A 19,629-nucleotide genomic window follows, 5' to 3' on the forward strand; every position below is an offset into this window, starting at 1 on the left:
GTAAATAATGCCGAATTTTCTCAATATTACCACGATTTGAACGGTCCAGCGAAGATTCGATACAAAGAGAAGATAGATGTGTGGTTTTGGACCCATACTATTTAAAAAAAAAGTGTCAGATTTTTCTGAAGATAAGACATGTACTTTTGTCTCTGGATGGGTAAATACCTTATTAATTAAACCAGTCAATGATGATGAAGCAGTTGTATTTGCAAGGTTAAGTTTGGGCTTCTTTTGCATTTAGCTTACTTCTGTGTGTAAACAACAGACGATGCATGAAATTTTGATAAGTCTCTTGCTTTATGGCCCACAAATCACATTTCAATTTATTTATTGTGCCCAGTCTGAATTGTTTCTATTGTATAATTTCGCTGGTGCTCCTAGAAGCGAAATGGTAATACATGTGTTCAAATTATAACTACGACCAAGCGAACCACGACAAGAGAGCGCTCATTTTATAGCAAAATTCTAACACCACCAAATAAAATTCTTCCATGATATATTATTTAGAAAGCTTTTAAATCTCACCGGAGATAAAATGATCACTACAAACATGAGCTGTTTTGGTTTTAGCCTCTGTTAGATCAGCCCTTTCGATGTTGTTCAAGCTGTGCTTGTCTCCTTTCTGTACTAAGCTTCCAAGTTTCCGCGCCCTCTTTCTGAATCACGGACGGAATTCTAAAAAACCTGAATTTACCACGGTCACAAGTACTGTTGTGACCACAACCATACACAGCACAAAGATATGGCATAGCTAAAAGAACGCTTAAAAGTAGTGAAAACAGAGTTGTGCACGCGTGACTAGTGTTTTGTGTGGAGGTCACTTGACCATTTCTATATCCACCAACAAGGCCAACATCCAGTTTTCTAATTAGCTTTGACATCACTTGCAAGTCAAGAATAACAAAGATTACGCTACAAAACACATGTAATGCATTTGCTTTCAATGAAATGAAGCTCTTTGGGTTTGGTGTGTACTTGTGATCATCTCACTACAGCTTCCTGAGCTCAGTAGTCATGCTAGCAATTTGGTAAGAGGCATTCCATTAAATGAAAGTGTGACTGACCCTTCACTGTCTAGCACGTCTTTAATGCTGGCTTTAGTGATGATGGCATCATCACATTTAAACCATTGGTCCTTATGCTGGCGGATGAACGTGGTGTAATGGCCGCTTTCCAGTGTGCCCTGATGATTCACTACAGCGAAGAGAGAATACCTGCAGAGAGAAGGGAGGGGAAATATGCAATTATAGCAGACAAGATGATACAAGATAAAATAAAAGAAAAACAGCTGGGAACACCAGTACTCCACAAAGAGATGTGGAGTAAAGCCAGGAGGGGATACTTACTTATTATCATTGTTTAATGAATCTACAGGCTGCTGGTACTGTCCATTCATCCGGCTCTCTTTACTGTGAACACAAAAAACACTTATTATTCACAGCACACAGGCACATGGACCTCTCCTGATATGTTTAGTGATTTCATCACAGTTACCTCAGCTTAATTTGATAAAGGTTCAGACAATTCCCCGAATTCAACAGAGTAGTACAAGAAGGTGTGCGTGTTGTGCGCACACATGCGTGTGAGAGAGAGAGAGAGAGAGAGAGAGAGAGAGAGAGAGGAGAAAAAAAAAAAAAAAGAGACCCTGACTTCTTGGTCCATCTGCATGCTCCTAATTGAGTTTGTGACTGCAGGTGGCTGATGGACTGCACATTTCTCACTACGATTAATTACAGCTGAGGAATGAAGCCAGAAGGCTAACGGATGTGGCTCTAGAAGAGCTATTTGAGCTCACTGCCAAAACGTTCAGGCACTGAGTGACAAATGTTCTTATCCACACACCCCATCCACTTTATTAGAAACATTTGTACACCCATGAAGTTCTCTAAAATCAGCCAAATCATGTGGAAGCAGCACAATGCACACAATCATGCAAATACAGGTCAAGAGCTTCAGTTAATGCTCACATCAAACATCCAAATGGGGGGAAAAAAATCTGATTTCTGGGAGTTTAACCGTGGCATGGTTGTCGGTACGAGACAGACTGGTTTGAGCATTTCAGAAACTGCTGATCATCTGGGATTTTCACACAAAATGTCCTCTAGAGTTCCACAGAATGGTGTGGAAAAACAAAAAACACTAAGCGAGCGAAATTTCTGTGGGTGGAAATGCCTTGTTGAAAAGAGAGGTCAGAAGAAAACTACCAGATTGAATCAATCAATCTGCCAGGAAGGATATAGTAACACAATCACTCTTTATAATCGTGGTGAACAGAAAAGCATCTCAGCATGCACAACACATCAAACTTTGATGAGCAGCAGAAGACCACAGAAGACCTAGTTGGATTCCACTCCTGTCAGGCAAGGCTATTGTGAGCATAGAGTCACCTAAACTGGACAGATGAAGACTGGAAGAAGACCAGGTGATTTGGGGGGGGGGGGGGGGATGGGGATAATAATGATGTCCCCCCCCCCAATCACCTGGTCTTCTTCCAGTCTTCATCTGTGCAGTTTGGGTGACTATGCTCACGATAGCCTCAGATTCTTGTCCTTGGCTGTCAGGAGTGGAACCTGATGTGCTCTTCTGCTGTTGTGCCCATCCACCTCAAGGTTTGATGTGCATGCTAAGATGCTTTTCTGCTCATCATGGTTGGAAAGAGTGACTGTGTTATCATATTCTTCTTGGCAGCTCAAACCAATCTAGACATTTTCCTCTAACCTCTCTCATCAACAAAAAGTTTCTACCCACAGAATTATTGCTAATTCAGCGTTGTTGGTTTTTTTTTTGGGTACCACTCTAGGTAAATGCCAGAGACTGTTGTGTGTGAAAATCCCAGGAGATCAGCAGTTTCTGAAACACTTAAAACTAGTCCATATGGCACTATCAATATGGCACAAACCATACCACAGTGAAAGTCACAGAGATCACAATTATCTCCATTCCAATGTTTGATGTGAACATTAAATGAAACTCTTGGACTATACCATATACATATTCATATCTAGATGCTTTAAACAAGTTAAAACATGGCATGGTTTGTTTGAACCCACCATTGTTCAAGTTATCAAAAATGGGACTGACCGGTTAATTTGTTCTCCAGATGTGCTCTGTTAAATTGATTGTTTAAACAATTAATAGCTCTGAACATCATGGAATGAGCCCAGAGACTAGCCTGTGAAGGCTGCATTTGTTATTAAAAAGAACAAACTGACTTCCGCCCAGAACACCATCAGGATGGAAGCATAGAAAGGGCTCTCCTCCCGACCGTCCCTGGTTAATTTGCGATAATTCTCCCTTAAAAAAAGTGAACTTTCCTTTAAAAACTCAATACGAATTAGAAGGGGGTGAATGGAAACCTGATTAAAAAGCAAAAAGAAGACAGCAACCAGAAATACACGAAGAAGGAACCAAGCAACTCCGAAACCACTCAATACCTAATGACAAACAAACAAGAAAGTGAGGCACTTGGGCCTCATTAAGAAACTGCTGATTTAGGGATGATTCTACGGGAGATGATTTCACCAGTATAATAAAAGAGCAGCTGGAGGACATTAAGGGAGAAACAGTGAAGACAAACACCAGACTGGCCAAAGCCAAGGAGCAAATAATGAAAGCTAAGGGCAGAATTCAAAACGCAAAAGATATTCTTAAAGAAATGCTGAAACAAGTTAATCTAGATTCTAAATTAACAGACCTAGAGTGCCGCTCTAGGCATGAGAATATCAGAATATATGGAGTTCCCGAGGGCACAAAAATCCGCATCCATGGTCTGTTTTGTGGAAAAACTGCTCAGGGAAAACCTCAAAATACCAAATCCCCTTCAAATTGAGCGAGTCCACCACACACTCGGTCCCTGACCACCAGAGAATGCACAGCCATCTTGGCAAAGTTTTTGAGCTTCAAAATGAAGGAGGCTGTACTCCAGCAGGCATGGCAAAAGAAAAGTTTCACCTGGCAAGAAAAGCGAATAAATTTGGATAATGATTATGCACCACTCATTCTTCAAAAAATGCAGGGAATACACAGATGTACAAAGGGTTTTGAAAGACCGACAAATTAAGTTTCAAACCCTGTATCCAGCGAGGTTAAGAGTCAGGTTTGACGATGAGATCTGGGTTTATGAGACAGCTGAGGAGGAGACCCAGGACCTGTCAAGGAGAGGATTCGCCCTGGAGGCCATCAACCCCCCAGAGACATGGATGGAGCAGGTGCGACAGTTGACCTGGGAGAAAGGCAATCGGCGAGAGATGTGCACACTGCACCACATGAGCAGCGAGCTACAAGGAGAAACTGCAATCGTTTAGAAGAGCCTCAACACCCATGACTTAAACTGAATTTTTTTTTCTTCTGTCTTAAGTATTCTCCTGTCCTCAAAGGACACCTGGCTGACCTGTTCTGAAGGCTGCGATGAGCAAGTTATTGATATATCTGTTGATTAATAAGACATCTTTAATTTGGGAGACAGCGTAATAATAAAGGGGACATAAGGGGACTTTTTGGTGCAACTCTCTCAAGCAGAGGCCCCCTCTGTAGGGACTTGAGAGGGGCTTTCCCTTGGAGCAGTTTTTAAATGGCTCAGGCAGGGTCATACACGAGACCTCAGTATTGGAAGTCACACTTGGAGAAATAAATTTTTTCTTCTTTTCTTTGTTTTTTTTTCCTGCAATACATCTGTTCAATGTTCAATTATTGTTTACTCTCTGCCAGTTGTAGGTACAGCACATCTTTGCAACTACATTACTCTGTGGACTGGAGCGATCAAGATGCGCCTTGCTCTCTGGCTTCTCCTCTTGGTCCGGCGCCGCAGAGGTGCCTCACACTCTCTGCCTCCAGTTATCTCCTCGGACCGGTGTGCCCAGACACGCTGCTCTCTCTCTGATCAACACACCATTGGTATTTCAAAGTAGACACTGCAAAGCTGTGTTGCAAAATATTTAAGCTTAAATATTAGCCTTCTTTATCCTCCACAACCAGCTCTGATGTGTGTTTGGGTTCACTGTCCTGTTGTGACTCCCAATCATGTTCAAGTTTCTAATGGTTTGAGGTTATGCTGAAGAATTCTGAGGTAGTCCTCCTTCTTCATTATTCCATCCACTTTGTGCAATGAACCAGTTCCACTGGCAGTAAAACAGCTCCAGAGCATGATGCTGCTACCATTACCACCACCAGCTGGCACAGTGTTCCTCTGGACATCATGGTCATTGTGGCCAAACAACTCAATCTTTGTCTCACCTGACCATACAGCTTTCCTCCAGAAGGCTTTTTCCTTGTCCATGTGGTCAGTTGCAAACTTTAGTTAAGCTTGAAGGTGTCAATTTTGGAGCAGGGGGTTATTTCTTGGATAGCAGCCTCTTAATCCATGGTGATATAAAACTCACTGAACTGTAGACAGCGATCCATCAGCTTCCAGTTCATGGCAGGGCTATGCTATGGTGGTTCCTGGGTTGTTCCTAACCATCCAAACCAATTTCCTTTCAGCTGAGGGTGACAGTTTGGGTTTTCTTGAAGCAAAGTGACTACACCTCACAATAACTTGCATACAATTGCTTGAACTGATCTTGGGATCTGCAGTCGTTTAGAAATGGCTCTAAGGAGACATTCCTGAGTTGTGTACATCTGCAATCCTCTTTCTCAGACCTGCACGGAGCTCCTTGGACTTTCCCATTTTACTGTGCATTGACCAATCAAATGAGTGCTGTAAATAAGCCCTTTTTATGAAGGCACAGAGAAGCTACTAGCTGTAGTCAATCAATCAATCAATCAATCAATCAATCAATCAATCAATCAATCAATCAATCAATCAATCATTAACAGGAAGTTAAGTGGCCTTAGCAAGATAAGAGACATTTTGGAAGTCTCAGCACCTCTTAGATTATTAATTCAGTGAGTGTATGTAAATTTTTGACCCTGTGTTGATTTCAGAAAACCTAAAGAAAATTGTGCAGCGAATTTAAAAAGATGTATGCTGTACAATCATTCTGCCACAGAAAAAGAACAGTTCAGAGAAATAATTGAAAGCCCAAATATTGCCATGACATTCATGTCACTGTATGTAAACTTCTGACCACAACTGTATGCCATGATATTCTGCCAGATGGAAAGAGATTGAAAACACAAATAAGACATACCAATAGCAGCAGTGATGGCAGATCCTGAATTACAAAATAAAATGGTAAACAGAGAAAAACCAATGTAAATCAATATAATGCTGGAAACCTGGCAGGAGATTGTGAAGTTATGTAAAGTGGGTGAATCATTGAAACTATTGCGGTGGTGTGCTTATGATTCAGATTTTGTCCCAAATAGATCAGATGTCAGATTTCAAACATGGATTACCAAAGGCCTAACAAACTACTAAACATTTATCCACAAGGGGGCATTTCAGAGCTTTGAATCCCTACAGAAAAATCATGGTCTGGATCATAATGATTTCTATAGACATCTCCAGGTTCTACATTACTTTAACCAAAACCTGAATGCAGCTTTAGACACAGGAAACATTAAAATACTCTGTGATAAGATTGTCTCTAAGATGTAAAATGCTATTCTCCAGTCCAATTCTGAGAATGCTTTGTATATAAAAGAGAAAGGGGAGAAGGAAGGTAACTTTAAAATCTCTGAGGAGGGCTAGAGAAGAATTTGTCAAGTACAATGGAAATCAACTAGTTCAGTTACACGGAGAGAATTCTGTTGGAAAAACACAGCAAGATTTTTCATTACACCCCTGCAAAAACGACATCAAGGAAGTTGCAGAGCATGTTGGAGACTGTGTGGGGTAAATGACACCAACCACTTCCATATTTTTTGGAAGTGCCAGAATATTGTGCCTTATTGGCAAGAAATATACAAATATATTATTAATATATTTGGCATAAACATGACTTAGTTATGTTTCTATATACTTGGGGGACATCCCATTTGAAGCGTGGAATAGTCAAGATAGAAAACTGTTACAAATTCTGGCTGCAAGTAAAAAAAAAAAAAATAAAAAAAAAAGCTGTTACGGGGAAATGGCTTAATCCAGAGCCACCCACCGTGGATGATTGGATAGAAATATTACACAAAATTTATATTATGGAAAGGCTGTCATTTTCCCTCAAAATCCAAAAAGGAAAAAAAAAAAAAAAAAGGTATTGGATTTGGACTAGATGGACTGAGTACATTAAACCTATAAGGTCAGACTTCAGCTGATTTTTCAGAATTGCTGAGTGAGACTTCGGTAAACCCCCCCCCCTTTTTATTGCATAACAGCTCATTTTTTATTCTTTCTCCCACCCCAATCTGTAATATCAGAAGTGAAAGCTTTCCTTGTTCAGTTGTAAATAATTAACCGTGTTGTTAGAAAAGAAAACCAGTGGAAGAGCCAGACACTGAAATGGCTATCAAACATGCTGCATAGTTTTTGTTTTGATGTAAATGACTTAAATGCTTTGCAGTAATGTCGAGGTTATGTAAAATGACCACTGTGGGATTTGTGCTTTTCCAAATAAAAAACAAAAAAACAAAAAAAAAAAACACACAACAAGAACAGAGGGATATCTATGTGAGAAAAGCAAGCTGATAAAAGTGGGGAAATTGATCAGAGCCATTGCACAAGTATTCTTCTTCGTCCCATAGCCGGCAAGGGCCATAGAGGCACCATTGATGACATTTTAACAGGCCATCTAGGACATTTTTAAACTTTGTGGAGCCCATCTCTCTCCAAGCTTGATCAATGGACAATTTAGGCTACGTTTACATTAGACCGTATCTGTCTCGTTTTCTTCGCGGATGCACTGTCCATTTACATTAAACCACCTGGAAAAGCCGGGAAACGGGAATCCGCCAGCGTCCACGTATTCAATCTAGATCGTATCTGGTCCGGTGCTGTGTAAACATTGAGATACGCGAATACGCTGTGCTGAGCTCTAGCTGGCGTCCTCATTGGACAACGTCACTGTGACATCCACCTTCCTGATTCGCTGGCGTTGGTCATGTGACGCAACTGCTGAAAAACGGCGCGGACTTCCGCCTTGTATCACCTTTCATTAAAGAGTATAAAAGTATGAAAATACTGCAAATACTGATGCAAATACTGCCCATTGTGTAGTTATGATTGTCTTTAGGCTTGCCATCCTTCCACTTGCAAGTAGTAAGTGATATGCGCTGGGATCACACACACAGCGGCTCAGTCCCGAATCGTGGCTTGTGCACTTCACTCGCGCGCTGTGTGAGCTGCGCAGGGCCGGAGTGCGCACCCTCCAGAGGGCACTTGCTCTTCAGGGCGGAGTGATTTGGAGCGCAGGATGCCTGCGGAGCCGAGCGTATCCGTGTATTGGTGTTGCTGTGTGCACGGCTAACGGTTTTAGTGTAAACGCGAATCATTTTAAGAACATTAATCTGATGATCCGCTGATTCGACGTAATGTAAACGTAGCCTTAGAGTAGCCTGTTAACCTAACTGCATGTCTTTGGACTGTGGAGCAAACCGGAGCACCTGGAGGAAACCCACGCAGACACAGGGAGAGCATGCAAACTCCACACAGAAAGGCCCCCGTCGGCCATGAGGTTCAAACCCAGAACCTTCTTGCTGTGAGGCAACAGTGCCAACCACTACACTACTGTGCCGCTGCACACAAGCATTGGGCATAGCTAATACAACAATTTGAAATGTCTTGAAAAATAAGAAGCCATTGGTGACACTGAAAACAGAACTATAGAGGCCATAGCACAAGATGCAAACCACTCATCAGCAGTAAGAGTCAGAAAGCCAGAGTGGAATTCAGAAAGAATTTAGAATTGGCTACTCTAAATTGTTTCTGAATTCTACTCCGGATGTTTTGTGGTGAGCCACAAAACATCTGGAGCCAAGATTAACAACATTTTAAACAGAGGGGTACAGATTGTTTTTTAAAGAATAACAATGTGAAATAATGTTGATTGAATTGTAATAACATCTAAAAAGAAAGCCCGGATCAGTGCACTACCTGTGCGCTAAACTGTGAATGGAACATGAGCATTAAAGAAAAATCAGGTGATGTACAAAACTTTATTTACCTGGAGGCCATGAAGGGAGTCATATCAAGCTCTAATGGAAACGAGACGTACGTGGTGATTTTCCTTCGGAGCTTTGCGGAATGCTCAAACCTCTGGAGTGTGTGTGAGAGAAACAGCAAATTCAGCGACGGTTCAAAATATTTTGAAAAGTCTGGAAAACGCTCGCTCACTCACTCACCTTGAGGTGAAAACATGCCACAATGGGGAGCCTCTTCATTGTCAGCTGCTTGGTGGACTCCTGGTAACTATGGCAACCACTGCATTTGATTTTGGCACTGCTCCCCAAGTGCTCGGGTCGTGTGAACCTGCAGCACAGGTATATACACCACAGCATTTACCTGGAGCTCAGATAAGTTTAAACTGTACAAATGTTGTTGTGAATTTGTGGCCATAAACATGTTGTAGCAAGTGAAATTATGGAGGTGTGTGCATTGTAGCAAGTGACGCTAGAACAGTATGCAGGCTGTAGTCAGATTATAGCTGTAAACATGCTGTAGTGAGTGAGATTATATTTGTGCGATTGTTGCAGCAAGTGAGATTAAAGCTATAGAGATGTGATATGATTATAGCTGTAATCGTGTTGTGGTATTACAGCTGGACATGTTGAAGTGAGATTACAGTGGAGACTACAGTTAAAGATGTGTTATAGTGAGAGCGATTACGACTATAGACACGTAACGAGATTATGGATGTAGATGTGTTGTAGCGAGTAAGATTACGGCAGTAGATGCATTGCAGTGAGAGATTAGGGCTAGAGATGTATTGTAATGAGAGAGATTATTGACCCATCCCACGTGACATCACGACAAATGCGGCTGCCATTTTGGACATGAACTACCAGTAGTCTACCACAGCCAGCAGTGAGGAACGATGGCGAAGCATCGAAAGGAATATAGCCATCAAAGAAAGTTTTTACTTTCAGCAAGACTTCCATCATGCCATTATATTGTTGTGCACCTGGATGTAGTAACCATCAACACACAAGGCAAGATTTATCATTTTATCGGATCCCGACAGATGCTGACCGACGGAGAAGATGGATGGTCTCTAAAATATTGGCAAAATGATGTTTATTGACATAGCAATCGTGTGTAACGGGAAGCATTTGCATATCTGAAGTGTTGTGTTTACATCAAAGATAAAATAAACCGATATGACAATGACTGCTGCTGCCAGGTTGGGGACACAAACCAGTAGAAAGGAAGTATGCCAACACACTTCCTTTGTGGTCGATTCTGCTTTAAGGTAAGATGCATTTAATTATTCGTCTGCTGTGGGTTTGGAATCGGTAGCCTGACCGATTCGTTCATGTTTGTGGTGCCATTTGTTGACGCGTGTTGAAATGGAAGATTGGTTGTTGACATGATTTCCAGTGATGCTTTGGTGCTGCTGTGGATCAGATATGTTGAGTAGCCTGACTGTTTTTTTTTTTTTTTCTTGCGTGTGGTATCGTTGTTGACGCGAGGTTGTTTTTTGAACATGCCAATGCGGACATGATTTCCCCTGATGAGTTATGACTTCAGATGCGATGCGTGTGTGGAGTCCGCGTGATATGTGCGTAAGATAGGCTTCTCATGTGTTTGGAGATCCGCGCTCTGAGACAAGTGCAAGTGCACCCCCAAGGGAAAAAAGAGACCCCACAAAAATATCGGCATAGTTCGAACACTGGGTTGGAGAAAGTAATGGCAAAATAGTGAGTGCACAAACCATAGAAGGTAAACTGTACACAGCGCCAGGGCAGTGTGATGGTATGTCTACTTTTAGATTGTGTTAGCTTATCAATGAACACACTCGTCACTCGACGAGTTTCACGTCTTTACGACGGATACTTAAATGTGTGTTAGGTATTATTGTTGCAGTCTAAGCAGTCATTGTAGCAGCTAGATGAGCGAGAACCAAAAGGGTCTGTGCCATAAACCGTTATTTCTTCATGTCCAAAATGGCGGTCGCGTTTACGAAGGTCACGTGAGTGGGAAGGGTCAATAGCTGTAGACAAACTGTAGCAAGTGATATTACAGCAATCGATGTGGTGTAATGAGTAAGGTTACATCTGTAGATGTGTTGTAGTTGAAATACAACTGTAGACATCTTGTGGTCAGTGTAACAAGCTAGAGAAGAGCGATCTGAGAGCATAATATCTCCCACTGGCAACTATGCCATAACTCTGGTAAAATGCAACTGAATTGAACGAAATTGCAATTTCCGACATATAACAAAGAATCCTCTCAAGTTTCATGAAATTCCTCCAAATATTGTGAGAGGAGTTGATTTCAGAAGGTGAGTACCCTTCCCAGGACGGACGGACAGACATCGCCACAACATAATCCCCCTTCAGGCCTTTTGGCCAGAGGGGGATAAAATTTGTGAGGAAAGTTGATTTCAGAAAGCAAGCACACCTTGATGAAATTGCCAAAAGTACAAAGTTTGTTAATCATCAAGGGTAAAATCTGCCCAAATTAAACAAAATTTCAATATGCATACTACCAACATATAACAATGCCTTTTGCCAAGTTTGGTGAAATTCCTCCACAAACTGTGAGAGGAGTTGATTTCAGAAGGAAAACACACACTCATGAAATTGTCAAAAGTATAATCTTGTTAATCAAGGGCTGTAACTCTGGTAAAATGTGACCCAATTTAATGAAATTACAATATGCGTATTACCAACATATAACAACGAATTCTGCCAAATTTTGTGAAATTTCTCCAAAAATTGTGAGAGGAGTTGACTTCAGAAGGAGAGCGCCCTTCCTGGGATGGATGGACATTGCCACGACATAATCCCCCTTCGGGCCTTTCGGCCAACGGGGGATAATAACAACTGTAAACATGTTTAGTGAGATTACAGCTGCAGACACATAGCAAGACTGCAGATGTGTTGTTACACGATTATAACTAGAGGTATGGTGTAGCAAGCGAGATTATGGCTCAAGACATTTTGTAGCGCGTTATGGATGTAGACGTACTGTAGTGAAATCAGATTATGGCTATAGACGCATTGTAGTCAGTGAGATTAAAGCTAAAGACACGTTGCAACAAAATAATAACTAATTGTGTCAAAACTTCAAAACTACATTTCAGAATAGCACCATGTCTCCAAAATTGTGATCATGTCATTTATTTTAAACAGTACTTGTAATGCTAATTTAATACAGCTACACGTCTTCTCAAAGGTAGTAATCCGTCATGCATTTTAATCATTCCAGATCAGATAATAACATTTATTGTGGCTGTGGACACAACTGAGTGGTCAGACAGCTGTGTGTGCACCTGCGTAAGCAGTCAGTTAGTGTGGTAGCTCCACTTGGATGGCTCTCTCCGTTCACTACGCTCCCATCAGAGCCAGGACTAAGTGGCCAGAACGGAGTGGACGAACCTGGAAGGTCTAAACTGATGTCCCAGAACGGGTCTATTGTTGTTGAAACACCACTACAACAAGAGAGGGGAAAAGAAAACAAACAAATGTTATATTACATACCTTAATATTACTTAGACTAGAAGATCGCAACTTTGTGAGCAAAATCTGGAAAAGGAATAATGTTGCTGAATTGAATATTTTTGAACACCAGATGGCATCACCATGTAAATATACACAATATAACCGCTCAGCCGGACTGCAATCAGGTTATACAGGAAACATCAGCCTGGGTTAAACTGCAATACTGTGTTTATTTCAGTTATTAATAATAGTGAAGCAATATACAACCCCAATTCAAAAAAGTTAGGACGCTGTGTAAAAACTAAATAAAAGCAGAATGTGATAATTTGCAAAATCATGGAAGACCTATATTTCACTGAAAATAGCAAAAGGCCACATATTAAATGCTGAAACAGAAATTTTACTGTTCTTTGAAAAATATATGATCATTTTGAATTTGATTTCAGCAACTGGTTTAAAAAAAAAAAAGGCAGGACAGATGTGTGTTTACCACTGTGTTGCCTCACCTCTACTTTTAACACCACTCTAAATGTTTGGGAACTGAGGAAAATCAATTGCTGTAGTTTTGACAATGAAACGTCCCATTTTTGCCTGATATACAATTTCAGTTGCTCAACAGTTTGGGGTCTCCTTTGTCGTATTTTGCGCTTCATAATGTGCCAAATGTTTTAAATGGGAGACAGGTCTGGACTACAGCAGGCCATTTTAGCACCCGGACTCTTTTACTACGGAGCCATGCCGTTTAATGTGTGCAGAAAGTGGCTTGGCATTGTGTTGCTGAAAGAAGGAAGGGCCTTCCCTGAAAAAAGATTTTGTCTGGAGGGCAGCATATTGCTCTGAAACATACATATATATAAAAATAAAATAAAAATTCAGCATTAATGATGCCTTCCCAGATGTGCCAGCTATCCATGTCATATGCACTAATGTACCATCATAGGTGCTTGTTTCTGAAGTGTGTGCTGATACCAAGCAGGATGGTTCCTCTCTGCTTTAACCCTGAGGACACAGTGTCTATGATTTGGGATAAAAAGAATTTCAGATTTCGATTAGTCAGACCTCGGGACAATTTTCCACTTTATCTCAGTCCAATGTAAAAGAGCTCAGGCCAGAGTTTCTGGATATTGTTTAAAGATGGCCTGCTCTGTCTGTGTGTGTGTGTGTGTGTGTGTGTGTGTGTGTGTACGTGCTCATTGCTCACTTGTGTGCGCACGTGTGTGTGTTCACTGCTTCAGATGGGTTAAATACAGAGGTTAGATTTCACTGCGTGCTAAAGTCTGCCCTAGAGTGGATGTGTGAGAAAGGCTTCTTGGCTTGTTTTTTTCTTTTAACCTGCATTTGTGGATGCAGTAATGAACTGTTTTCACAGACGATGGTTTTCTGAAGTGTTCCTGAGCCCATACAGTGATTTCCACTACAGACACATGCCTGCTTTTAATGCAGTATCGCCTGAGGGCCTGAAGATCATGGACATCCAATCTAAGGTTTTGTCCTTGTCCACAGAGATTTCTCCAGATTCTCTGAATCTTTTAATGATATTATGTACCTTAGATGATGTGATCCTCAAATTCTTTGCAGTTTTACACTGAGGAACGTTATTCTAAAATTGTTGCACTGTTTGCCCATGCAGGCTTTCACAGGAGCGGTGAACCCTTCCCCATCTTTACTTCTGAGAGACTCCGCCTCTCTGGGATGCTCTTTTTATACCCAATCATGTTATTGACCTTTTGGCAATTAACCAAATTAGTTTGGTTTTTTTTTTTTAGCATTACACAACTTTTCCAGTCTTTTGTTTCCCTATCCCAAATTTTTTGAAATGTGTTGCAGACATCAAATTCAAGATGAGCATATCCATCCATCCATCCATCCATCCATCCATAACCACTTATCCTGTACAGGATCGCAGGAAAGCTGGAGCCTATCCCAGCTGACTATGGGCAAGAGGCAGGGTACACCCTGGACAAGTTGCCAGGTCATCTTAGAAAATGAGCATATATTTAAAAAATAATAATAATAAAAAAAAAAATTATATATATCAGTTTCAACATTTGGTATGTTGACTTTGTATGATTTTCATGAAATCTAGGATATCCAAATCACCACATTCTATTTTTATTTGTGTTTAACACAGTGTTCCAATATTTTTGGAACTGGGATTGTACTAAAAAATAAGGTGGTCAATATTATGTATATTAAAAATTGTACAAATATCAGCTGTAATATATGATAGATTTGCGCTATTAACTGTGACAACATTTACACCACAGAGTTGTTGGTTTCTACAACCTGATTGGTCATGTTGATTAAATTTCTAGAACAGCAGCTCTGACAATAGTACTATAATCTGACAGTAGTCTATAAATATAAATCACAGGTTTATATTAACATGCTCCTTCTTGGCAAGTCCTGATTCACCCCGTTTATAATTAGATTAAACTCACGATATTGGTTTAACAACTCAATTTTCCCCATGATTTTTTTTGGGGGGGGGGGGGGGGGGGGGGGGGCGCGCTTCTATAGACACACTGTTAAATAGTATGATTTTATTCAATAATAAAAATATTGTAATTGTTGCCAAATTGGTGAGGTATAAGAGACAAAATGAAACAAGCTGTTCTTGGAAAATAATCAACTTCAGGTGGTAACAGCAGCTTTGCCTCGGGCCTCATCACACAGTCCATAGTTTATTATTATCGTATAATGTTACACACACACACACACACACACACACGCTTGTTTGTTTTTGTGAGGTTTTTACTTTAATGTGGAACTTTAAGTTGTTTAATGAGAATCAACTTAAAAGCTCATAGGCAACGGTTTTCAATTTATGCACATTTGAAACTTATGTTGAAAAACTCTCTGTAAATTTTCTTCTGGTCCCAAGAAGTATTGTTAATAAGTAATAATTAAAATAAGTTAGTGCAGATCGTGGTGAATTTCTGTTCGGCGATTTTCGTGACCACTCGGCACGTGACGTCATTCAAGACTCATTGAGTTGAGTCCACTTCCGTTTACTTTCATTGCCGTTCGGCTTGAGTGCAGACGTGTGTTCAAGAATTTCCAAATAAAAACCATGCCTTATTGTTGTGCAGTGAACTGTAACAATGAGACCGGTTCAGGAAGAAGTTTTTACCTTTTTCTGAGAGAGGAGAAAAGGCAGAGAGAGTGGATTGGTTTTTTCCGAAAGAGGAGAAGAGGCAGAGCAAGAGGATTGGCTTTTTCCAAAAAAGGAGAAGTGCAGCGAGAGGGTTGGGTTTTTCCAAAAAAGGAAAAAAGAGGCAGAGCGAGAGTGTTGGGTTTTTCCGAAAGAGGAGAAGAGGCAGAGTGAGAGGGTTGGCTTTTTCCAAGACAGGAGAAGAGGCGGAGCGAGAGGGTTGGCTTTTTCCAAGAGAGGAGAAGAGGCGGAGCGAGTGGGTTGGCTTTTTATGAAAAAGGAGAAGAGGCGGAGCGAGAGGGTTGGCTTTTTCCGAAAAAGGAGAAGAGGCGGAGTGAGAGGGTTGGCTTTTTCCGAAAGAGGAGACGAGGCGGAGTGAGAGGGTTGGCTTTTTCCGAAAGAGGAGACGAGGCAGAGAGAGTGGATTATGCGTGTAAAACAAAATCAAGCAGTCAAAGAGGAAACGGACTAGCAACGCTCAAGCAAAAAGGAGAAGATTGGAGGTAAACATTTTTACTTTTGCTTGCAGTTGACAAGTCAAGAATCCTGAAGGATCCTGTACAGTCATTGTGGAAATGAGACAAAGGGATATTTCCTTGCTTAGAGAAGCTATAAATAGTATAATGCCGCGGATGGCAGGCTAATGTGGCCTACCGGCGCACTGTCAAGTAATCATTTCCTATATCCACTAGGGAGGGCGGTTTAATTATTCTTCAAAAGGGCTCTTATTTAGTATTACGATGAAAGTAGGAATTTATCATAATTACCAGGATAAATCGTTTGGGTGCGAGGTCTTGTTGAGGTCCGGGGTTACCGCGATCAGAGTCGGCAGAGTCGCTGTCCGATTCCGAGGCTGCAGTCAAACCAGTGAGCCACATTCACCGATTGCTTCGCAACGGCCATAGGTTCATACATATATGGTTTCACCTCTCGATATTTAATTTGGAGGAGTTCCTACTTCAAAATCGCTATCACTTTCAGACATTTTACACAACCTCTCACAACCAAAGTCCGTACACTTGTGCTCGGTTCACAAGTAAACACAGAGCTGCTCCCGGTCTGTTTGGCTTAAATGACATCACGACAACGGTCCCCTGGCGGTGAAAGCGCGCATAAGTGAAATGTAAACAAACCTTCGGAAATTGGGCAAAACAGTATATTTTAACTGTTTTATTCAATTTTAGGGTGCAAATTAGACACTAGGAAGATTGAATTTGCTTTTTTGGGTCGTTCTTCTAGACAATAAAGTTGATATTCTACGTTTCACCTCCGACCATTGCCTTTAAGGGATCCTCCAGCGGATTTGCTCTAAAACTTATGTTAAGTAAAAGCATTTGTAGATTTCAACAGTCAAACATTCATTTTTGGAGACCACAGTGTTCTAGAAAAATTCGTTACACCAGATTGGCCTTTTGTGGAAACGACGTATGCAAGGATGTGGCTTAGTGGAAGCTTGGAGCAATTTGGCTGTTTATATCTTCTGCTTACATCATGGTTTTGCTAGTAGAGTTTGAATGAAATCAGCTGATGAGATGTTTTCATCTCCCAACAAAGAACACTGGATAATCTTGTCTTCGAAGACAACTGTCTCGGTCTGGATTTCAACACTGACTGGTTCATCTGTTTGTACAGCAATATCCCTCTTTCCAGTCAATTCACGTTCCTAGCACATAAATGAAACTACCATGAAATAAAACTTCAAACGAGTGCGTTTCATGCAAAATGTTCCGAGTAATTCTCTAATCTGGAACCTAGTCAATCGTACCTGAAGCTCAACTAAATGCTTCGTCTCTTGATCCATCGGTAATTATTCTTTAACGTCTGTGTTTTCTTCCAGCATACGCTGAAGAGCCTACAACGCATCGGAATACTGATTACAATTCACCAGGTAAGATAACGATAATATACCAGGGATGGATCCAGACTGAGGTGCGTGCAGAAATATATTGCAGCACTTGGCATTGGTCATGGGGCGTTTTTTTACTTTACCGCTAGCCGGCTACATGGGCTATAGCCACGAACAACCAACAGACCGACATCAAATATTGTTGGCACGGCATCATCTTTTCTCTCTCTATTTTGGAAGCCCCCATTAATCTTACTTTTAATTCTGTCAATTCATCGAAACAGGATGATTCAAAATGTTCGGAGCATAAGTAGCGCACCACAGGCAGATTGTTTTGAGGTCTTCCAATGGCATGAATCCATTTCTTGCAAATAGATGGACGATTTTAGCCAGATAAACGATGAAGAGAGATCTTCTCGCCCTTCTTTTTAGCATGATTTTCGCATTTATATGCTGCGCAATGAGGCATACTTTACTTATTTAAAAACCTATGAATTCAGTAAAAATACTTGTAAAACAAACAAAACCACGTTGTAAGCAGAGGATATAAACAGCAGAGTTGCTCCAAGCTTCCATGACACCACGTCATCGCATACGTCACTTCTGCGGGAGGTCCATCTGGTATTTTAATAAAAATTCATTTTTCTAGAACACTATTTGGTCTCTGAAAGAGAATGCTTGACTGGTGAAATCTACGAATACTTTTACTTAAAGTTTAAGAATAAATCCGCTGGAGGATTCCTTTAACAGTAATACACATTTCTGACCTGCAGTATATGCATCTATAATACACATCTCTATAGGGTTCTCCACACAAATAATTATTCGATGAATTTATTTAAAAAATAAAATTGTAGAACTTGTATGATTGTTTTTCATCATTTTGAAATGACTTTGTTATTAAAAGTCTCATCTCATCTCATTATCTCTAGCCGCTTTATCCTTCTACAGGGTCGCAGGCAAGCTGGAGCCTATCCCAGCCGACTACGGGCGAAAGGCGGGGTACACCCTGGACAAGTCGCCAGGTCATCACAGGGCTGACACATAGACACAGACAACCATTCACACTTACATTCACACCTACGGTCAATTTAGAGTCACCAGTTAACCTAACCTGCATGTCTTTGGACTGTGGGGGAAACCGGAGCACCCGGAGGAAACCCACGCGGACACGGGGAGAACATGCAAACTCCGCACAGAAAGGCCCTCGCCGGCCACGGGGCTCGAACCCAGGACCTTCTTGCTGTGAGGCGACAGCGCTAACCACTACACCACCGTGCCGCCCGTTATTAAAAGTCTTCTCAGAAAATTAAAAGCATTATAATGAAACACAACTGAAAGAATGACATATGACAACTCGCAGCAGCACCAAGTGTGTCACATCTTTGAAAAAATTTCCTGTACAATCAGAATCCGTTTATAATCTTTCTGGAACATAAATCTGAAGACTGACGTAAAGCTTAAAAATAAAAAAACAACCCACTCACTGGCTACTTTATTAGGTACACCCATACACCTGCTGTTTTATGCAGTTATCTAAAATCAGTCAATCCCTTGACAGCAGCACAGTGCATAAAATCATACAGATAGAAATCAAGCGCTTCAAGTTAGTGTTCACTTCAAACACCAGAAAAATCGTGATCTCTGTGGCATGGGTGCTGGTTCCAGATGGACTGGTTTGAGTGTTTCTGAAACTGATGATCCCCTGGGTTCACACACACACACGCACACCAGTCTCAAGTTTAGACAGAATGGTGCGAAAAACAAAAAACAGTGGGTGACAGGTTTTTTTTTTTTTTTTGTGTGTGTGTGTGTGTGTGTGTGTGTGTGTGTGTGTGTGTGTGTGTGCGTGCGTGCGTGCGGGGGGGAGGGGGGATAAGCGAGGATGGAGGAAAATGGCCAGATTGGTTCGAGCTCCGGGTGCTCCGGTTTCCCCCACAGTCCAAAGACATGCAGGTTAGGTTAACTGGTGACTCTAAATTGACCGTAGGTGTGAATGTGAGTGTGAATGGTTGTCTGTGTCTATGTGTCAGCCCTGTGATGACCTGGCGACTTGTCCAGGGTGTACCCTGCCTTTTGCCCGTAGTCAGCTGGGATAGGCTCCAGCTTGCCTGCGACCCTGTAGAACAGGATAAAGTGGCTAGAGATAATG

At 41.3% G+C, this 19,629-nt stretch overlaps 1 protein-coding gene across 1 annotated transcript in view; it reads right to left on the bottom strand.

The window, feature by feature from the left end:
- Positions 1 to 19,629, bottom strand: part of usp22 (ubiquitin specific peptidase 22) — an 87,157-nt gene that overhangs the window by 4,893 nt on the left and 62,635 nt on the right. Inside the window, exons 8-12 of the mRNA XM_060939475.1 lie at positions 12,309 to 12,467; positions 9,217 to 9,343; positions 9,039 to 9,130; positions 1,350 to 1,412; positions 1,068 to 1,217 (exon numbers count right to left, since the gene is read on the bottom strand). Of these exons, the coding sequence (XP_060795458.1) occupies positions 1,068 to 1,217; positions 1,350 to 1,412; positions 9,039 to 9,130; positions 9,217 to 9,343; positions 12,309 to 12,467 (591 nt within the window). The remainder of the gene's footprint in view (positions 1 to 1,067; positions 1,218 to 1,349; positions 1,413 to 9,038; positions 9,131 to 9,216; positions 9,344 to 12,308; positions 12,468 to 19,629) is intronic.

This window comes from Neoarius graeffei, chromosome 14 (genome assembly GCF_027579695.1).
Source record: "Neoarius graeffei isolate fNeoGra1 chromosome 14, fNeoGra1.pri, whole genome shotgun sequence".
NCBI lineage: Eukaryota > Metazoa > Chordata > Actinopteri > Siluriformes > Ariidae > Neoarius > Neoarius graeffei.